The 15,765-nt window shown below is 39.7% G+C and overlaps 1 protein-coding gene across 3 annotated transcripts in view; it reads right to left on the bottom strand.

Moving 5' to 3' along the window:
• gsap (gamma-secretase activating protein) overlaps window positions 1–15,765 on the bottom strand; it is a 98,264-nt gene that overhangs the window by 43,120 nt on the left and 39,379 nt on the right. For all 3 annotated transcript variants that reach the window (XR_013888976.1, XR_013888977.1, XM_080207457.1), the window contains exons 16-23: window positions 13,871–14,088; window positions 10,244–10,310; window positions 8,572–8,654; window positions 8,406–8,465; window positions 7,372–7,506; window positions 6,781–6,836; window positions 6,503–6,534; window positions 5,302–5,360 (exon numbers count right to left, since the gene is read on the bottom strand). Coding sequence is in view for 1 of the 3 variants with exons in the window: in XM_080207457.1 (XP_080063583.1) it covers window positions 5,302–5,360; window positions 6,503–6,534; window positions 6,781–6,836; window positions 7,372–7,506; window positions 8,406–8,465; window positions 8,572–8,654; window positions 10,244–10,310; window positions 13,871–14,088 (710 nt within the window). In the remaining 2 variants the exon portion in view is untranslated. The remainder of the gene's footprint in view (window positions 1–5,301; window positions 5,361–6,502; window positions 6,535–6,780; window positions 6,837–7,371; window positions 7,507–8,405; window positions 8,466–8,571; window positions 8,655–10,243; window positions 10,311–13,870; window positions 14,089–15,765) is intronic.

Genomic DNA, 15,765 nt, shown 5'->3' with positions numbered 1-15,765 from the left:
ATTACCTGAGCCACAAGCAAATTAGCATTGTTTGAATAAGATTTGAGAGTTGAACAGGTGACTCAAAGGTTGGTGTGGGAGAAATGGATTTTGATTCCAGTACTGGAGAAAGTGGAATCTGTACTGTTGGGATGGTCTTCACCTGAAACATGCTGAATCAGTGTTCTGGTGAGTCTAATAATCAGAGCAGTAGACAGGCCTTTAAATTAATGACTGAATGTGAGGAATTATGCGAGGGAAGGTGTGATAAGTAAAAGGGAGAGGACAAGGCAAAAGGGCAGAATACTGATAAGGGTGATGATAATCAGTATGCTAGGAATGGATAAAATGTATAAACTTAAGAGCAGACTAGCAGATAAGGCTGCAATAATAGTAAAAAGACAGAACTAAAAGGATCTGTATCTGAATGCTTATAAGATCTATAACAAAATGGATGAAAGAAAATTGTGTGTTTGACTAATTTATTAGTAAAGTTGCATGCAGATACAGGGAAAACTGTAGATGTGGTACACTTAGATTTCCAGCAAGAATTTGAGAAGGTAAATTATACTGCACAAAGTAACAGCTCATGGTGTAAGGGTTGACAAATTAACATGAATAGAGGATTGGTTAGCTAACAGGGTTCCCCAGTACAGGACTCAAAATCCATTTCTCCCATACCAATCTTTGAGCCACCTGTTCAACTCTCAAATTTTATTCATCCAATGCAGATGTGCTTGTGGCTCAGGTAATAATCCAGAGATTAGTACCTTTGAGATTCCAATTTTTTATTCGGTCTCTCCCTGGTCATATTCCTTAAATGGAAACTCTCTCCTAATTCCACCCATGTCATTGGCATCAACAGGGACCATCTTAACAGGATCTCTCCCTCCGACGACAGGTTCCTCTCTAGCCCATTTTTAGGTTGGCAAGATGTGACAAGTTAAATGTCACAAGGATCAGTGCTAATGCCTCAATATTTACTATCTAGATTGTCAGGAAAACAGAGATAGATTTAAGCAATGTATATGTTAAATATTAGAAATAAGGAATGGTTTTAAGTGTGGTTAATTTAGTGTTTCTGGGTAAGGAAGGGTAAACCTATAGTTAGATTCATGTTAGGTGTTTGTATCTGGGGGTTTTTCGTTTCAGATAAAACTGTACTTCTATTTTGCTTAGAGAGGGTTATGGTGTGAAAAGTAAACAAGTTCAGAAAGTAAAGCTTTGCTTAGCAACCAGAGGCATCTTCAAGGTAAGAAGGTATTGGAGTGTAATTTTTGCTGATTTTATCACAGCCGGCTTTAGAAGGCTAAGAAGAGAACACGTCTCAGATTTGCTTGAAGAAAAGCCAAACCATGGGTTAGAGTCAGAGTTTAATAGCAAAGAGGCCCTTTGGCCCATCATGTCTGTGCTGGCCAACTAACACCAATCTATTCTAAACTCATTTTCCAGTATTTGGTAATGGTTAATCAAACAAGTGCAGGAAAATTAAAGAACGACTAGTTAAGGAAACTAGAGAAATTAGAGAAGTTTCTACAAAGTCTAAAATTAAAAAAACAAAGGGGAGTGCCTTTGGGAACAGGATACTGTTTATGGAATTTAAAGTCACACCTGCGAAAAGAGATGATGAAGTTACTGACATACAAGCCACATATTTGAAGCAATTGTAAAATTTGGTGCCCTTATTTCTAGTGTTTGAAGCAGTAGTATTCTGTTGGGGACTAAGTACCTGAGTTTGTGTAAAAGCATTTAAGACAAAGGAAACCTGAAAAAGAGAGGTAAAAACCCTGATGCTGGATTCCTTGTTTGAAAACTGGAGCAGAAGATTTTTTGAAAGGATCATTAGAAAACCTGAAATGGAAATTATAATTATAACCCTCTCTAAGCAAAATAGAAGTACATTTTTATCTGAAATCGAAAACCCATAGATGCAAATATCTAACATGAAAGTAATTGAAAGCTGATGGAAAGTATTGTTGGAAAGAAGATTTTAAAGCCTGTATTTTTGGGAGTAGAGTTTGAGAAAACCTCATGTGACAATCCGTGGGGGATCCACAGAAGATTGGTTGAATGACATCAGCCATTTGGTTTCAGAGTGGGGTGTTATTTTTGAAAACTATATATATTTGTGAAGCTAAGGGGGAAAGTAAAGGAGTATTGTGTTTTAATCAAACTTTTAATGTGTAATAATGTTTTAATGTTAAAGCTAATTAGCCATCCAGTGACTCTGTTCCTCCACATTTTCTAAAAATAAGTAAATGTTACAATCTTCTGAGCCAAGGTTTCGTTCTGGAAACTTCCCAATCAGTAGTAACACCAATTGGGTACAGAAAAGTATCAATAAATTGGATGAAGGAACCAAATGTATGGTTGCTAAACTTGCTGACAACCCAAAAATAGGTAGGGAAGTAAACTGTGAAGAGGATTTCAGGTATCTGCAAAGGAATAGAAATTAGTTAAGTAAATGGGCAAGAAATTGGCAGATGTGTATATAATTTAAGAGAATATGAACTTGTCCATTTACAAAGAGATTGCACATCTCTGTGGTACAGAGGAATGTTTGTGTGGTGAATGAATTACAAAAGTTAGTGTGAATTATTAGTATTAGTGTTAGGAAGGCAAATGGAATGTTGTCATTCATGGCAAGGGAAGTAGAATATAAAAGTAGGGAAGTGTGGTTAAGTGACCCATGACCTCCAGGATTGTACAGAAATATTGATTTTTTTCTCACAGATAAAAACTCAAAATGTGGAAGCTAAGTTTAAACCAAACCAGACTATTTGTACACTGCAAAGCCAGTTTTCACGTAGCCAGTCCTTGAACAATCAACTTCCATTTGAAACTAGACAGCCTGGAACTGCTGGACTGGTGCTAAAAGGCCACATTGTTTCAGAATGAGCCACTGTTTACACCTCCGGTGAACCTACTTTGTTAGAAGAATGCTATGCAGACTTGGTGGCACCCAGCTCAATAGGTCAGATACTCAGCATGGCAAGCACGGCACTTGACAACTGAAGGTTCAAATTGTTCTGTGACCTCCAAATATGTAAAAGTAGTCCCCTCAATGGATCTTCCTGTCCCTGCCCAATGCTAGTTTTGGGCACAGGCCACAGAATCTTTGAGGGCGGCAAGAAGAGGGAGATAAAGAGAGTAACGTGGAGCTATTGGCGGACGGTGACTAGTGGAGTGCCCCAGGGGTCGGTGCTAGGGCCTCAGCTTTTTACCATTTATATAGATGATCTGGAGGAGGGAACCAAGTGTAGGGTGTCGAAATTTGCTGATGACACCAAGATTGGGGGAACGGCAAATTGTGCGGAGGGTGTGGAGAGTCTGCAGAAGGATCTAGATAGGCTGGGCGAATGGGCCAGGAAATGGCAAATGGAATTTAATGTTGGCAAGTGTGAGGTGGTCCACTTTGGTAGGAAGAATGGTAGGAAGGACTGTTACTTACGGGGAGAAAAACTGCAGCAGGCGACAGTGCAGAGGGACCTCGGGGTCCTTGTGCATGAGTCGCAAAAACCCAGCTTGCAGGTGCAGCGGGTGGTCAGGAAGGCAAATGGGATGCTCACCTTCATAGTGAGGGGGATTGAATATAAAAGTAGGGAGGTCTTGCTGCAGCTGTATAGGGCATTGGTGAGGCCGCAGCTGGAGTACTGTGTGCAGTTTTGGGCGCCGCACCTGCGCAAAGATATTTTGGCCTTGGAGGGAGGAGGTTTACTAGGCTGATACCGGAGTTGAGGGGGTTGAGCTGTGAGGAGAGGCTGAATAAACTGGGCTTGTACTCGTTAGAGTTTAGAAGAATGAGGGGAGATCTCATTGAGACGTATAAGATGATGAATGGGATGGATAGGATAGAGGTGGAGAGACTCTTCCTGCTCAAAAAAGACAGTAGGACTAGGGGGCACAGCCTCAAGATAAAAGGGGGGTGGTTTAGAACGGAGTTGAGAAGGAACTTCTTCACTCAAAGGGTGGTGAATCTCTGGAATTCTCTGCCCGTTGAAGTGGTGGAGGCTGCCTCGCTAAATATTTTTAAGACACGGGTTGATGGGTTCTTGATAAGAGAGGGGATTAAGGGTTATGGGGAGAGGGCGGGAAAGTGGAACTGAGCAGCGACAGATCAGCCATGATCTTATTGAATGGCGGGGCAGGCTCGAAGGGCTAGATGGCCTACTCCTGCTCCTATTTCTTATGTTTCTCCCTGCTTTTGCACCTTCTTCAAAGGCATCTCTAGAGAGCACCTGCAACTGATAGTCATGTAGCACAGTGTCTCCAGCTCCTTGTATGTTGTGGCAAGCATCATCAGATTGACCAGATCCAGAAGACCACCCTGGTGAGACGATCTGAAGACCAAAACTAACCCTGGACAACAGGGGAGGCCCAAACTGACGACTGCAGTTCCTGAAATATTGGCCAAACTCAAAGATGGAAGAACAGCCTGTCCCAACCTTATTGAATGGGTATTACCAGTCTTTTCAGACAAACAGTTCAAACACAGCAAAGGGGTCCTATGAGTGGGGTGTAGCAAACCTTCAGAAGCACATGTCGAAAGTAGATAGCTAATGTAGATTTAAGACTGTTTGCTTAGAGATTTAAGTCTGTTTACTGTAGAGTCCTGTGAAAAGATTGAACACTACCCTTGATAAAGTGCTCAATTATTTCGTGTTGGACATTTGTCCAACTCTTGTCCCTTTTGTCTATCTCATTAAGTAATGCACCCCAGTTAAAAAGGGTTACTGCAAACAGATCAAGGTTAGTTAGGGTACATTTATCCACCCTTCAATTTACAAGGGTGTTTTGCTGCAATTGTACAGAGCATTGGTGAGACCACATCTAGAGTGCTGTACTAAGTACAGCTCTTAGTTAAAAATAGTTTAAAAATATTTTAAAACACATAATCACATTCAAAGTAGTTTAGAGAAGGTTCACTTGACAGATTCCTGGGATGAAGGGGTTATCATGTGAGGAAGGTTGAACAGGTTTGGCTGGTTTCCATTAGAAGAATAAGTAGTAATCTTATTCAAACATGAAAGATCCTGAGGGATGCAAGAGAATGTTTCTGCTTCTCGGAGAGGCTGGAACACAGTACACAGTTTAAAAATAAGTGGTCTGCACTTAAGGTAGAAATAAGGATTTTTTTTCTCTCAAAGGGTCACACGTCTGTGGAATTCTCTTCCCCAGAGGGCAGTGGAGGTAAGGTCACTGAATATCTTTAAGGTAGACATAGAATGATTCGTGACCAAGAAGGGAGTCAAAAGGTAGAAAGGATCAGCAGTTTTCCAGCTTAATATACAATGTATACCAACCACCAAGTGGGCTCCTTACCAGTCCTGTTAGCACCATCTGGTGGCAGTCCTCTTCCTGAAACAAGGGAACGACTTGTTCTGTTATTAAAGAAATGTCACAACATTTATTAACCTTTATTCACCTGCACAAACCTCTTGATAAAAAAAAGAAAAATTGTTACACGTTTTATGATAAATTCATCTCCACCAAAGCAGAATCACAAAAGCTTGGGATGCATATACAGCAAAAGCTGACAGACTGTTATTGATTATTGCAAAGAGCATTGAATACAAATGTAGGGAGGTTATGCTTCAGTCATACAGGCCACTGGCAAGACCACATCTGGAATATGGTGTGCAGTTCTGATCTCCTTATTTAAAAGGGGATGTAAATGCTTTGGCAGCAATTCAGAGAAAGTTTACTGAACTAATATCTGGCCAGGATGTATTACATGGAGAGACTGGACAGGCTAGTCTGATATCTGCTCCAGTTTAGAAGAGTAAGAGATATATTGTCTGAAACATACAAGAATCCTGAGGGGTCTTGACAGGGTAGATGCGGAGGGAATGTTTCCTCTGATGGGAGAATCTTGAACGAGGAGTCACAGTTTAAGAGGTCGCTCATTTAAGACAGGGATGAGGAGAAACTTTCCCTCTTAGAGGACTGAGAGTATTTGGAACTCTGCTTTCACTGCCTTCTGAGGAAGAAAGCCTTTGGATATTTTTAAAGCAGACTTAAGTAAGTTCCTAATAAGCAAGGAGTGATAGGCAGGAATGTGGAGTTGAGATTACAATCAGATCAGCCGTGATCTTGCTGAATGACAGAGTAACCTCGAGGAGTCAAATGGCCTACTGCTGCTCCTAAATCATTTGTTTGTATGTCCGTATTAAAATATTCTGTTTTAGGGTGCAATTGTCTCTCGGACACGTAGTTTATAAGTGTGTAAATTCAATAAGAAAATTTACGTACGAAATATCACTTAGCAATTGCAAGTAGTGTTTCAAAAATAATGACAATACATGATTATGGATCTACCAAGACCTGATACCCATAGTGCAAAAATCAATATGTCAATTATTGTCAATTATGTCAAAGACTGCCTCTTAATTTTCGTACAAAATGACAGTCATTACTCACTTACGCCTCACCATTAGTTATGTTTGAAGTATAGCACTAAGTCATCATTAGTAAGATATATACAAAATCCCTATACAAATAAAATCAAACCATGTCTTCCTACCTGAGGAACATTTGTCCACTTTTGAGAGAACCCTGTAAAAATTAAACCAGAATTTAGTTTCCTCGAATGACAGTAGGCTGGCCAATGAGATAAAATAAAAAAAAATTGGAGATGAATTTCAGTGGAAGTTCTTCTATTCTTTTGCAATTTCAGTGGAACAGCCAAAAACACTGGGAAGATTGTCATTTTTGCAGGCTTGGAGTTCTTCTACAAATTTACATGGAAAAAGCAGAACAAACTGCAGACAGTATTCTTTAAAAGTTGGAAAATTCACTTACTTTTTGGCATTTTCTAAAGTATTTCTGAAGTGCTTATTCACCCTTTCATCCACTTTCTGAAATAATTAAAAAAGCCCATTTAGAAATTAAATTCACCTTCTTTTTGCAATAAACTAAGAGGTAATACACTTGACAGGCACAGACATGAAACATTGGTTAGATCCCAGGTGATAGATATTGAGACTTCAGCGCAAGGTGCAGTGGACACCAGGAAATATAGTAGTTACATTTAGATTTCTTGTTCACTTGAATAGCTTATACAATTAGGCCTATGTGGAGGTGGAGAGAAACTGATTTAACATTTCAGGTCAATGAACTACCATCAGAATGGACAACTGAATAAAGCAGAGTAATTCTGATGAGAAGTTATTGACCTTAAACATTAATGCTGTTTCTCTCTCTCCCAACAAATGCTTTCAGCTGCTGAGTATTCTCAGCATTTTCTTTTAATTTCAACTTGCTAGCATTTGCTGTAATTTGCTTTTATAAAGCTGCTTTAGATTTATCAAAGTAAAATGCTATCTTTGAGGTCCAAGTTGTTAAACTTATGTTCACATTAAAAACAATGAATGCTCACCTAAGTTCTCTTACCATATTTGAAAATAGCTGTGCTTTGATTTTTCTCAATGAGCTATTATTGTGCCATGGATTATGTAAACTTTCTAAATTCTTCATAGATTCCATATTTCTGTTTAGCTCTTGCCAAAAGCCTTGAAGGTTTTGAATCTGGACAGGGGGGTGCGCACAAAAAAAAACAAGCAATCAAATAATGTTTAACATCACTCCTGAGTAGCACACAACAATTTGCATTTATACAGCACCTTAACCATATCAAAACATCCCAAGAAGCTTCACAAAAATATTATCAAACAAAACTTGACATTGAGCCATATTAGGTATTATAGCATGTCATCAAAAGTTCGCACAGACAGGCAAGTTTTAAGGAGTATCTTAAGGAGCAGGAGACATATGACAAAACTTCAGTCACAAATAATAATCAAACCAACATCTGGCCCTCAACTTGCTAATCAGTACATTTAAGACAACCTGGTTTGTTTTCACAGAAGCAAAGTTTCCTTTTGCATCTTGGGAGGGTATTTTCAGCCTGTCAGGCAATATGTACCATTGAACCACAACACAGCACTGTGAACTCAAAATCACAGTGCGTTAATTAGCACTAATTAACTGTTTTTAATATGTTGATCTGTGGAACAAAAATCTATAACAGATCAACCATGGTCTCACTGATCAGCAGAACAAGCTCAAGGGGAAAAATAGCCTACTCCTTCTCCTATTTCTTATGCTCTCAATTACAAAGTCATATTTCAATCCGTATGAGGTGAGCCACACAATACACCTGTAAGCTCCAATGAAGGAATGCTACATTGTTGATACATTAGATGTGTTTCCACATATTTTAATTCAAATATTTTCTCCAATGATTGCGTGTTGTTCCTATAGTCCTACAAAGGGACAATATTTAGAAATTCAGGGCAGGAGAACCTTACTGTGGGTCACCACTAGTGTTAAATGGCTTATTGGGAGATACATAAGACAATGTCTAACTTTATTATGAACACTTATTATATGTTTAAAACCATAACTGCATGGTACTGTCATTTTACCTTTTCCCCAAAAGCAGGTTGTGAAATTTTTTCTGTACTGTAAGTTATTCCAGGAATTTCCTATTGATAATTGGAAAGAATAATTAACTTTCAACATTCAAAGAGAATAAATGTTGTCCTCAAATATTCAGAAAACAATTTTTGGTGCATACAAAATTAATCTTACCCCATCCCAGTTAATTAAGGATGTGTATGGTAAAAGTTTGTCGATGGTGTTTGTTTCTGAGATTGCTTTTCTGTACAAAGTGCCTGAAACAAATTCATTTTGAACATTCAGAGAATCAAAACATCTGTGCAATTCACAAAAAAAATCTGCATCAAGTGAATTAAGGAGACTTGTATTTTGTTCTTATCTGCAGCACTATTGATCATAATAAGTATGATGTACACTTGAGTAACACTAGAAAGCAATTGATGGCGGCATTGTCTTCAGTAAAATCCACATGCATTTAAGTGAAGGAACTGATCCACAGTGAAGCCACACGGCCCATTTACTGGTCTCTCAAAATTTAATACAGAATTTATGAAGAATGGTTATTTGATGATGGAAGTGAATAATAATCAAGTTAAATAGCAATAGACACAAATAGATATATTATAAACTGGAAGTATTTTAAGGGCAGCAATATATTCTATCAGCCTGATGAAAGACCACGGGCTGAATTTTCATTGGCCTGTAGTGTCAGGTCCAGAGGGTAGTTCCCAAATGAGAGGAAAATCCTATCAGGCCAGCTCTACATGTTTCCCACCTCCACAAGATAATGCAGGACCAGGGTGATGGTGGAAATGGTTACTTGCCCACTGTGATAGGTTGGTTCGAGGGCACTTCCCTGACACCAAATGGATTTTTCAGCTGGTGCACAGGTTACCCATTGTATTAGGAAGCCATCTGTGAAATGGCAGGCCAGGTAGGCATCAAAGGCAGAGGCTCTATTCAGTGTGGAAGACATCACTTCAAAGATCAGCCACAACTGCATCATAGGCCATTGTTGTGGAGGCAATCTCCTTCCTGTCTGGTGATGCCAACCCTTTGACCCTTGTATTTATCTCACTTGTGGCCTGCAACTGTGAACAGAGGCTCCCTTGCACCTCCTTATATACTCTAGAGTGTGCACCTCCAACATTGAGGCAATCCCTGACTGATAGATCATCCCTTATTGGCCAGACTCAGAAGCTTGCTTCTGCCCTTAATTGGATGGGGTACTGAGAGTTGGTCACTTAATTGCCACCCTCCTCCAAAAGTGCCCTGAGTCCCATCACTGGCTCTCAACCACATTTGATTTTGACGGTGGGATCAGGAACCCTATTGCTTCTAGTCTGTCTTTTTAAATTTTCTACCACTGTCATTGTAATATAATGCAAAAATCACCCAGAATTTTAAGAGTAACTAGGTTCTTCCAAGTATGTTTTCCTCAATTGTATACAAAGGAATTGTTAAATATTCATATGATTGTATTATGGGTAGACTATGGATTATGTCCTGCTTTTAGTCACTGGATACAGCCTGCTTCTTCTCTTGTATTGCACTCAAGAAAAAGTAGAAAACATGTCTCTGTCTAATGGAGCATTAGAAAGGGTGTCCAGCTTTCCATATGTAACCCATTTTACAGGTTATTAGAAAATTAACATTCTGGAATTCACATATCACAGATCCAATGATTATACCACTTGAAATTGTGTTTGTTCTTCATGCTTTGCATCATAATCAGATCTTTATTTAAAAAATGAAGAATAGATTACAATCTACAGTCACTCAGTAAATCCTGAGGTTAGCTAGCATTAGATTTTAATACCAAAAATAACAGCCCTTAGTATGACCTTTAAACGAACCTCCTTACCAAGGATGAATTCCTGGATAAGATCAAAAGAGCCAGAAACAGGCAAACCACACATCCAATGAATAATCTGTTGGGAGGGGCATTAAAAACAAACAATAATTGGAGACAAGAAAAATTTTCCAAGTTTTATTTTTCTAACGTAATTGATCTTTTCACAGCAAAGTATTTGTTACATTAACTAGCTGAGCTTCCTTGCCAGAGTTTACAATTAAATATCAGGTGTCAAAGTGATCCACACAACCTCTTTTCTGTATTTTATCTGATACTCATACTATTTATGTATTCAAAATATCTTCTCTAATTACAATGAATTTCCTTAATTTACTTTTGTAATCAATGTATTCATCTTTCTCTGAAGATTCTACTGAATTGAGAGGTTTACAACTGCAAAATTGCATTTAACGTTGTATGTTCTCCACTTTGATTTTGGGCAGCATGATCGGTGCAGGTTTATAGGGCCAAAGGGCCTGTTTCTGTGCTGTAATTTTCTTTGTTCTTTGTAACAAACTGTGCATCAACTTCTAAACAGATTCTTCTATTTCAGTCTGAATGAAGATTTAACCACGTTTCAGCCTGAATGAAGATTCCTTTTAAAGGAAATCAAAGCACAGAGGCAACACGGTGGTACAGCATCAGAGACCCGGGTTCGTTTCTGGCCTTGGGTGACTGACTGAATGGAGCTTACATGTTTTACCCGTATCTGGTTAAGTGAGTGGGCAGAAAATTGGCAAATGGAATTCAAAGTATGAAAATATGAGACTGTTCATTTTGGAAGAAAGAATGAGAAGGCAGATTGTTATTTAAATGGAGATAGACTGCAGAAAGTTGTCACACAAAGAGACTTTGAGGTCCTTGTTCATGAAACCCAGAAAGTTGGCAAACAGGTACAAAACGGTAATAGGCTAATAGAATACTGACTTTTATTTCAAGGGGACTGGAAATCCCCTTGCTGCAACTGTACGATGTACTAGCAAGGCCACATTTAGAATACCATGTACAGTTTTGGTCACCTTATTTAAGAAAAGATGTATTATCACTGGAGGCAGTACAGAGGAGATTTATGAGGATGATCCCAGGTATGGAGGGAATGTTATATGAGGAAAGATTAAACAAATTGGGTCAGTACTCTTTGGAGTTCAAAAGAATGAGAGATGACATGATTGAAATACGTAAGGTTCTTAGGGAGTTAGACAGGGTAAATGTTGGGAGGATGTTTCCACTCATGGGAGAGTGTAGGATCAGAGAGCATAGTCGCAAAATAACACTGAATTGAGATAGAATTTTTTCTCTCAAGGAGTGGTAAACCTTTAGAAATCTTTACCACAGGAAGTTGTGGAGGCTGATTCCTTTAATATTTTCAAGGCTGAGATCGTTAGGTTTTTAATCACTAAGGAAATAACGATTACAGAGATAAGGCAGGAAAATGGACTTAGTGAGCGTTAGATCAGTAGGTTTGATATTTGATAACCCTCCAAAGGACACTTGCATTTTGAGGTGTTCTCATGCTCTCCTTGCCTCCTGAGCAGAATCCACCTCTCACCCTTCCAAAGCTACAAATGCTCAGATTGAGCCAGCACCCTCAGGAACCCATCTCCCTTCTTTAATTGGATGGGACACTTGGAGGTGGCCTCTTAAGAAAAAAATGACAAAGAGTCATCTAGACATGAAGTGTTAGCTCAGTTCTCTCTCTGCAGATACTGTTAGACATGCTGAGATTTTCCAGCATTTTCTGTGTTCTGATTGAACTGAAGAACTGATTTTACACAAAGTTGGACCCAGAAATGGTTCCTGTCCCTCATTTATAACTAATGGCATAAGGTTCTACCCTGTGGTTCCAGCAGCTCTTTTGAACAGAAATCCTTTTGGTCACACTTCCCATTCTTTCCCTGTATCCCCTTTTGAAATAAAAACAGACAATGCTGGAAATGCTCAACAGATCAGGAAACAGCTATGAAGAAAGAAACAAAATTAACATTTCCAGTGGCGACCTCTCGTCAACACTGGATAACACTAGGAATGTCACAGATTTCAAGAAAATATGGAGGCTGGGGAACTTAACAAAAGGGATAATGTTGCAAAGCCAAAGGAGATAATAATGAGACACGTTAAAAAAGATTGCTCTGGAAGAGGTATGAATAGCAATAGCAGAATCATCATCAAAGCTGCCATCTGAAAAAGACTGGGGTAAGATGATTATCCGAAAATGCTGAACTCACTGTTGAGTTCAGAAAGCTGTGAAGTGTTTAAATGAAAGCTGAAATGCTGTTCTTTGCCTTCATGTTGAGTTTCATTTGAAAAGTTTATCAGGCTAAGATCAGGGTGAGAGTGGGGCGTTCAATTAAAATCACAGGCAGCTGGAAGCTCAAGGTCATACTCGCCAACGTTCAGCAAAAACAGTCATCCACTCTGCATTTGTTGGAGCAGAATCTTCAACGAAGGACAAAGGGAGTCATATCGAAGCAGCTATATAGAGGATGGCCTCATCAAAACAGATGCAACAGCAATGGAAAACTGGGAGAATGGAACAGAGTCCTTACAAGAAACGGGGTAGAAAGAAGTGTAGGGAAGGTAGCTTTAGTTAACAGGCATCAATGTATTTGGTCGACATCCCGAGGGAACCAGCAAGAGCTCCCTGAATGCCAAAGGATTTAGAGTGCAGGATGAAGCAGATAAAGCAATCATATGACAGACATCAGCTTGACAAGGGAGAGTCAGGCTAAATAGAAAAAGTACAGGTGAGATAAAAAGGGAAAAAGAGCAAAAAGACATTATAAGAACAGATTGGTGGGTCACATAAAAGGCAATCCAAAAGTCTTGTTAATATGCCTATAAGTGATGGAAGAATTGTGATCAATTAAAAGTCAAAAATAGAGATTTATTACTGGAGGCCAAAAACGTGAGATACCAAATGAGTGCTTTGTCAAGGGGGACCTTGTCAAAGCTCTGGTGGATGATGTTGTCAGGCTGCTGAACTAGATAAACAATAAAGTATGGCAGACTGTTCTAGGGATTACAATCACTGAGGTTCTGCTCTTTAATATCATCCCTAGCTCCTTAAAAGTTTGACTGCAGGGACCTCAACTTCCTTTCCCCAAAATGTTCTGCACCTCTTTGTGATATCCCTTATTCTGGGACCAGTGACCTAACAGATCATACTGGTCTCACATCAACCACAGCAGAACTGCCTGTCTGCCCCAACTATTAATTCCCCAACTATGATTATGCTCCTACACATTTAGTGCAAGTCCAAGTCAGTCCTTTGCTGCACAGTGCCAGGATCAGAACTGCACTCCTTTGAACTGCTGTCAGCCTCACTAAATATCAGCTTAAGACTGCCATACCTGCAGAAGATTCCTGCACTGGCTGCCTCTTCATAACTTTCTAGTTGGCCTCCACTTCCTATTCTGACCTCCTTCTTGGGCATACAGTGCGCACTGCATAAATCAGACCTTTGCTCAGAAATAATTTTTGCGCTAAATGCAAAGGATTAACTTGTAAATCAACAAATATAACTGCAGTTTTCGATGAATGTTCATTTGAGCAGCATCTTACATTTTGTCTCAAACATACTAAATTGAGCAATGAGGGATGTACACTGGATTACACATCAACTCTTTAGTCCAGTACCTGTGTTTCTGTTTCTGAATTGTTCTGAAGATAGAAGACTGCGCAATGCAATGCTGCAAGTTGATGGCAATCCAGTTTAGTGCCACGCATGAACAACAGCAATGACTGAGGATTCAGGTCAGCTTTGTACATTCTTCCTAACTGACAGTCCAGCACTGAGTCAGACAACGACAACATGTAGCATTGGTCATTCCAGGGCTTCACTTTGGCATCTTTCCCTAGTAAACATACAGCATTGTGTTAATGAATTTATGAAACACAAAAACAGGAGTATGCACTTCAGCCTGCTCTGCCAATTAGATTCAGGCCCCTCAACTCCATTTCCTCACTGTTATTCTATGTCCCTTGATAGCCTTACCCAGTAAAACCTTACCAATCTCAGTCTTGAAAGTTCCAATTGATCTAGCACCAATGGTCTTTGTTCAGGGAGTTGGGGGAAGCAGGGGTAATAAAGAATCAATTTGCTACTATCCTCTGAAGTGCTTATGATTTTGAGCATGAATGATCTGACTCTAACTTTTGGATGGTGCATTCTTTGTCTTCATGTGCACCCTGCACCATCTTCTCCACGCCCAGCCTACCAACCCCCGCACAGCCACATCCACAACCAAACCAAAGGAACTAGCTTCTCTAGGAGGGACTTTCTGCTCGTTTTCCACAGGCGAAAATGGCAACACTAGCAGGAAATTTCATCAGACCACGGGAACAAGAAGCTCAGTGACAAAATCTCATTCTTGGATTTTCACCGCCCTTCGCCAGTGATGTAACAAAGTTTCCACCCATTTAAGCTCATTTTAATAAATTAGCATACACTAAAAGCGCTTCCCCACCATATGTTGGTCCCAGATAAAGAATTCCCCCTGTCACATCAGCGAGGTTTACAACAGGTATTTTAAAAAATGAAGCAGTGGAGGGAACCCGCTGGGGGTTAAGTATAGCCCCAGGGGGAAAGGGATATTCCTGGGTAGGGTGGCACTGCTAGGGGACAATGCCAGGGTGGGCCCACTGGGGAGATCCATGGGAATGCAGGCTGTCTTGTGTTTAGGGGAGGGTGGGAGTTCCCAGGTGCTTGTGCTGGGAAGGCAGAAAGGTGGAGTTTTTTTTCTAAGTACTGCAGTATCCGGCAAGAAAAGCTGACCGTGAAGCCAGGGAGCTGCACATCAGTTTTCTCAGCAGAGACAGAACTTTAAAAACACACAAAATTTTGTCTTCTGTATTTACCCCGTCAAATCCTTTTGACCTTTTAAATATCTCAATCATACCACCACTGAAATTTTTACAAAACATAAAATTGAATCCTGCCTTACACAATTAACCATCATAAATGCATCAATTGCTGCAAAATATATGCAAGTTTGGATAAACCAGACCACTAACAATTAGAAAGCATGCATTTGCCAAAGTTAAGCACTTTAATGATGGCTACCATAGGAATTTTTATGAACCTCACTGCTTCAGCAATCCCAAAACAAACTTTTCAAAAAAATTTGATTTGATTTATTATTGTCGCACATATCAGTTTACAGTGAAAAGTAATGTTTCTTGCGTGCTGTATAGACAAAGCATACTGTACATAGAGAAGGAAAGGAGAAAGTTCAGAATGAAATGTTATGGTCAAAGCTAGGGTGTAGAGAAAGATCAAATTAATACGAGGTGGGTCATTCAAAAGTCTGATGGTATCACGGAAGAAGCTGTTCTTGAGTCAGTTGGCACATGTCCTCAGACTACTGTGTCCCTATCCTGACGGAAGAAGGTGGAAGACAGTATGTCCAGGGTGCATGCGGTCCTTGGTTATGCTGGCTGCTTTTTTGAGGCAGCTGGAAGTGCAGACAATGTCAATCGATGGGATACTGGTGTGCATGATGGACTGGGTTCCTTCAGGATTCCTTGTAGTT

Source organism: Carcharhinus amblyrhynchos, chromosome 19, assembly GCF_965287045.1.
Source record: "Carcharhinus amblyrhynchos chromosome 19, sCarAmb.v2.hapA, whole genome shotgun sequence".
Classification (NCBI taxonomy): Eukaryota; Metazoa; Chordata; class Chondrichthyes; order Carcharhiniformes; family Carcharhinidae; genus Carcharhinus; species Carcharhinus amblyrhynchos.
Note: the sequence above shows the minus strand (reverse complement) of the source record. Positions and strands in the feature narration are given on the sequence as shown.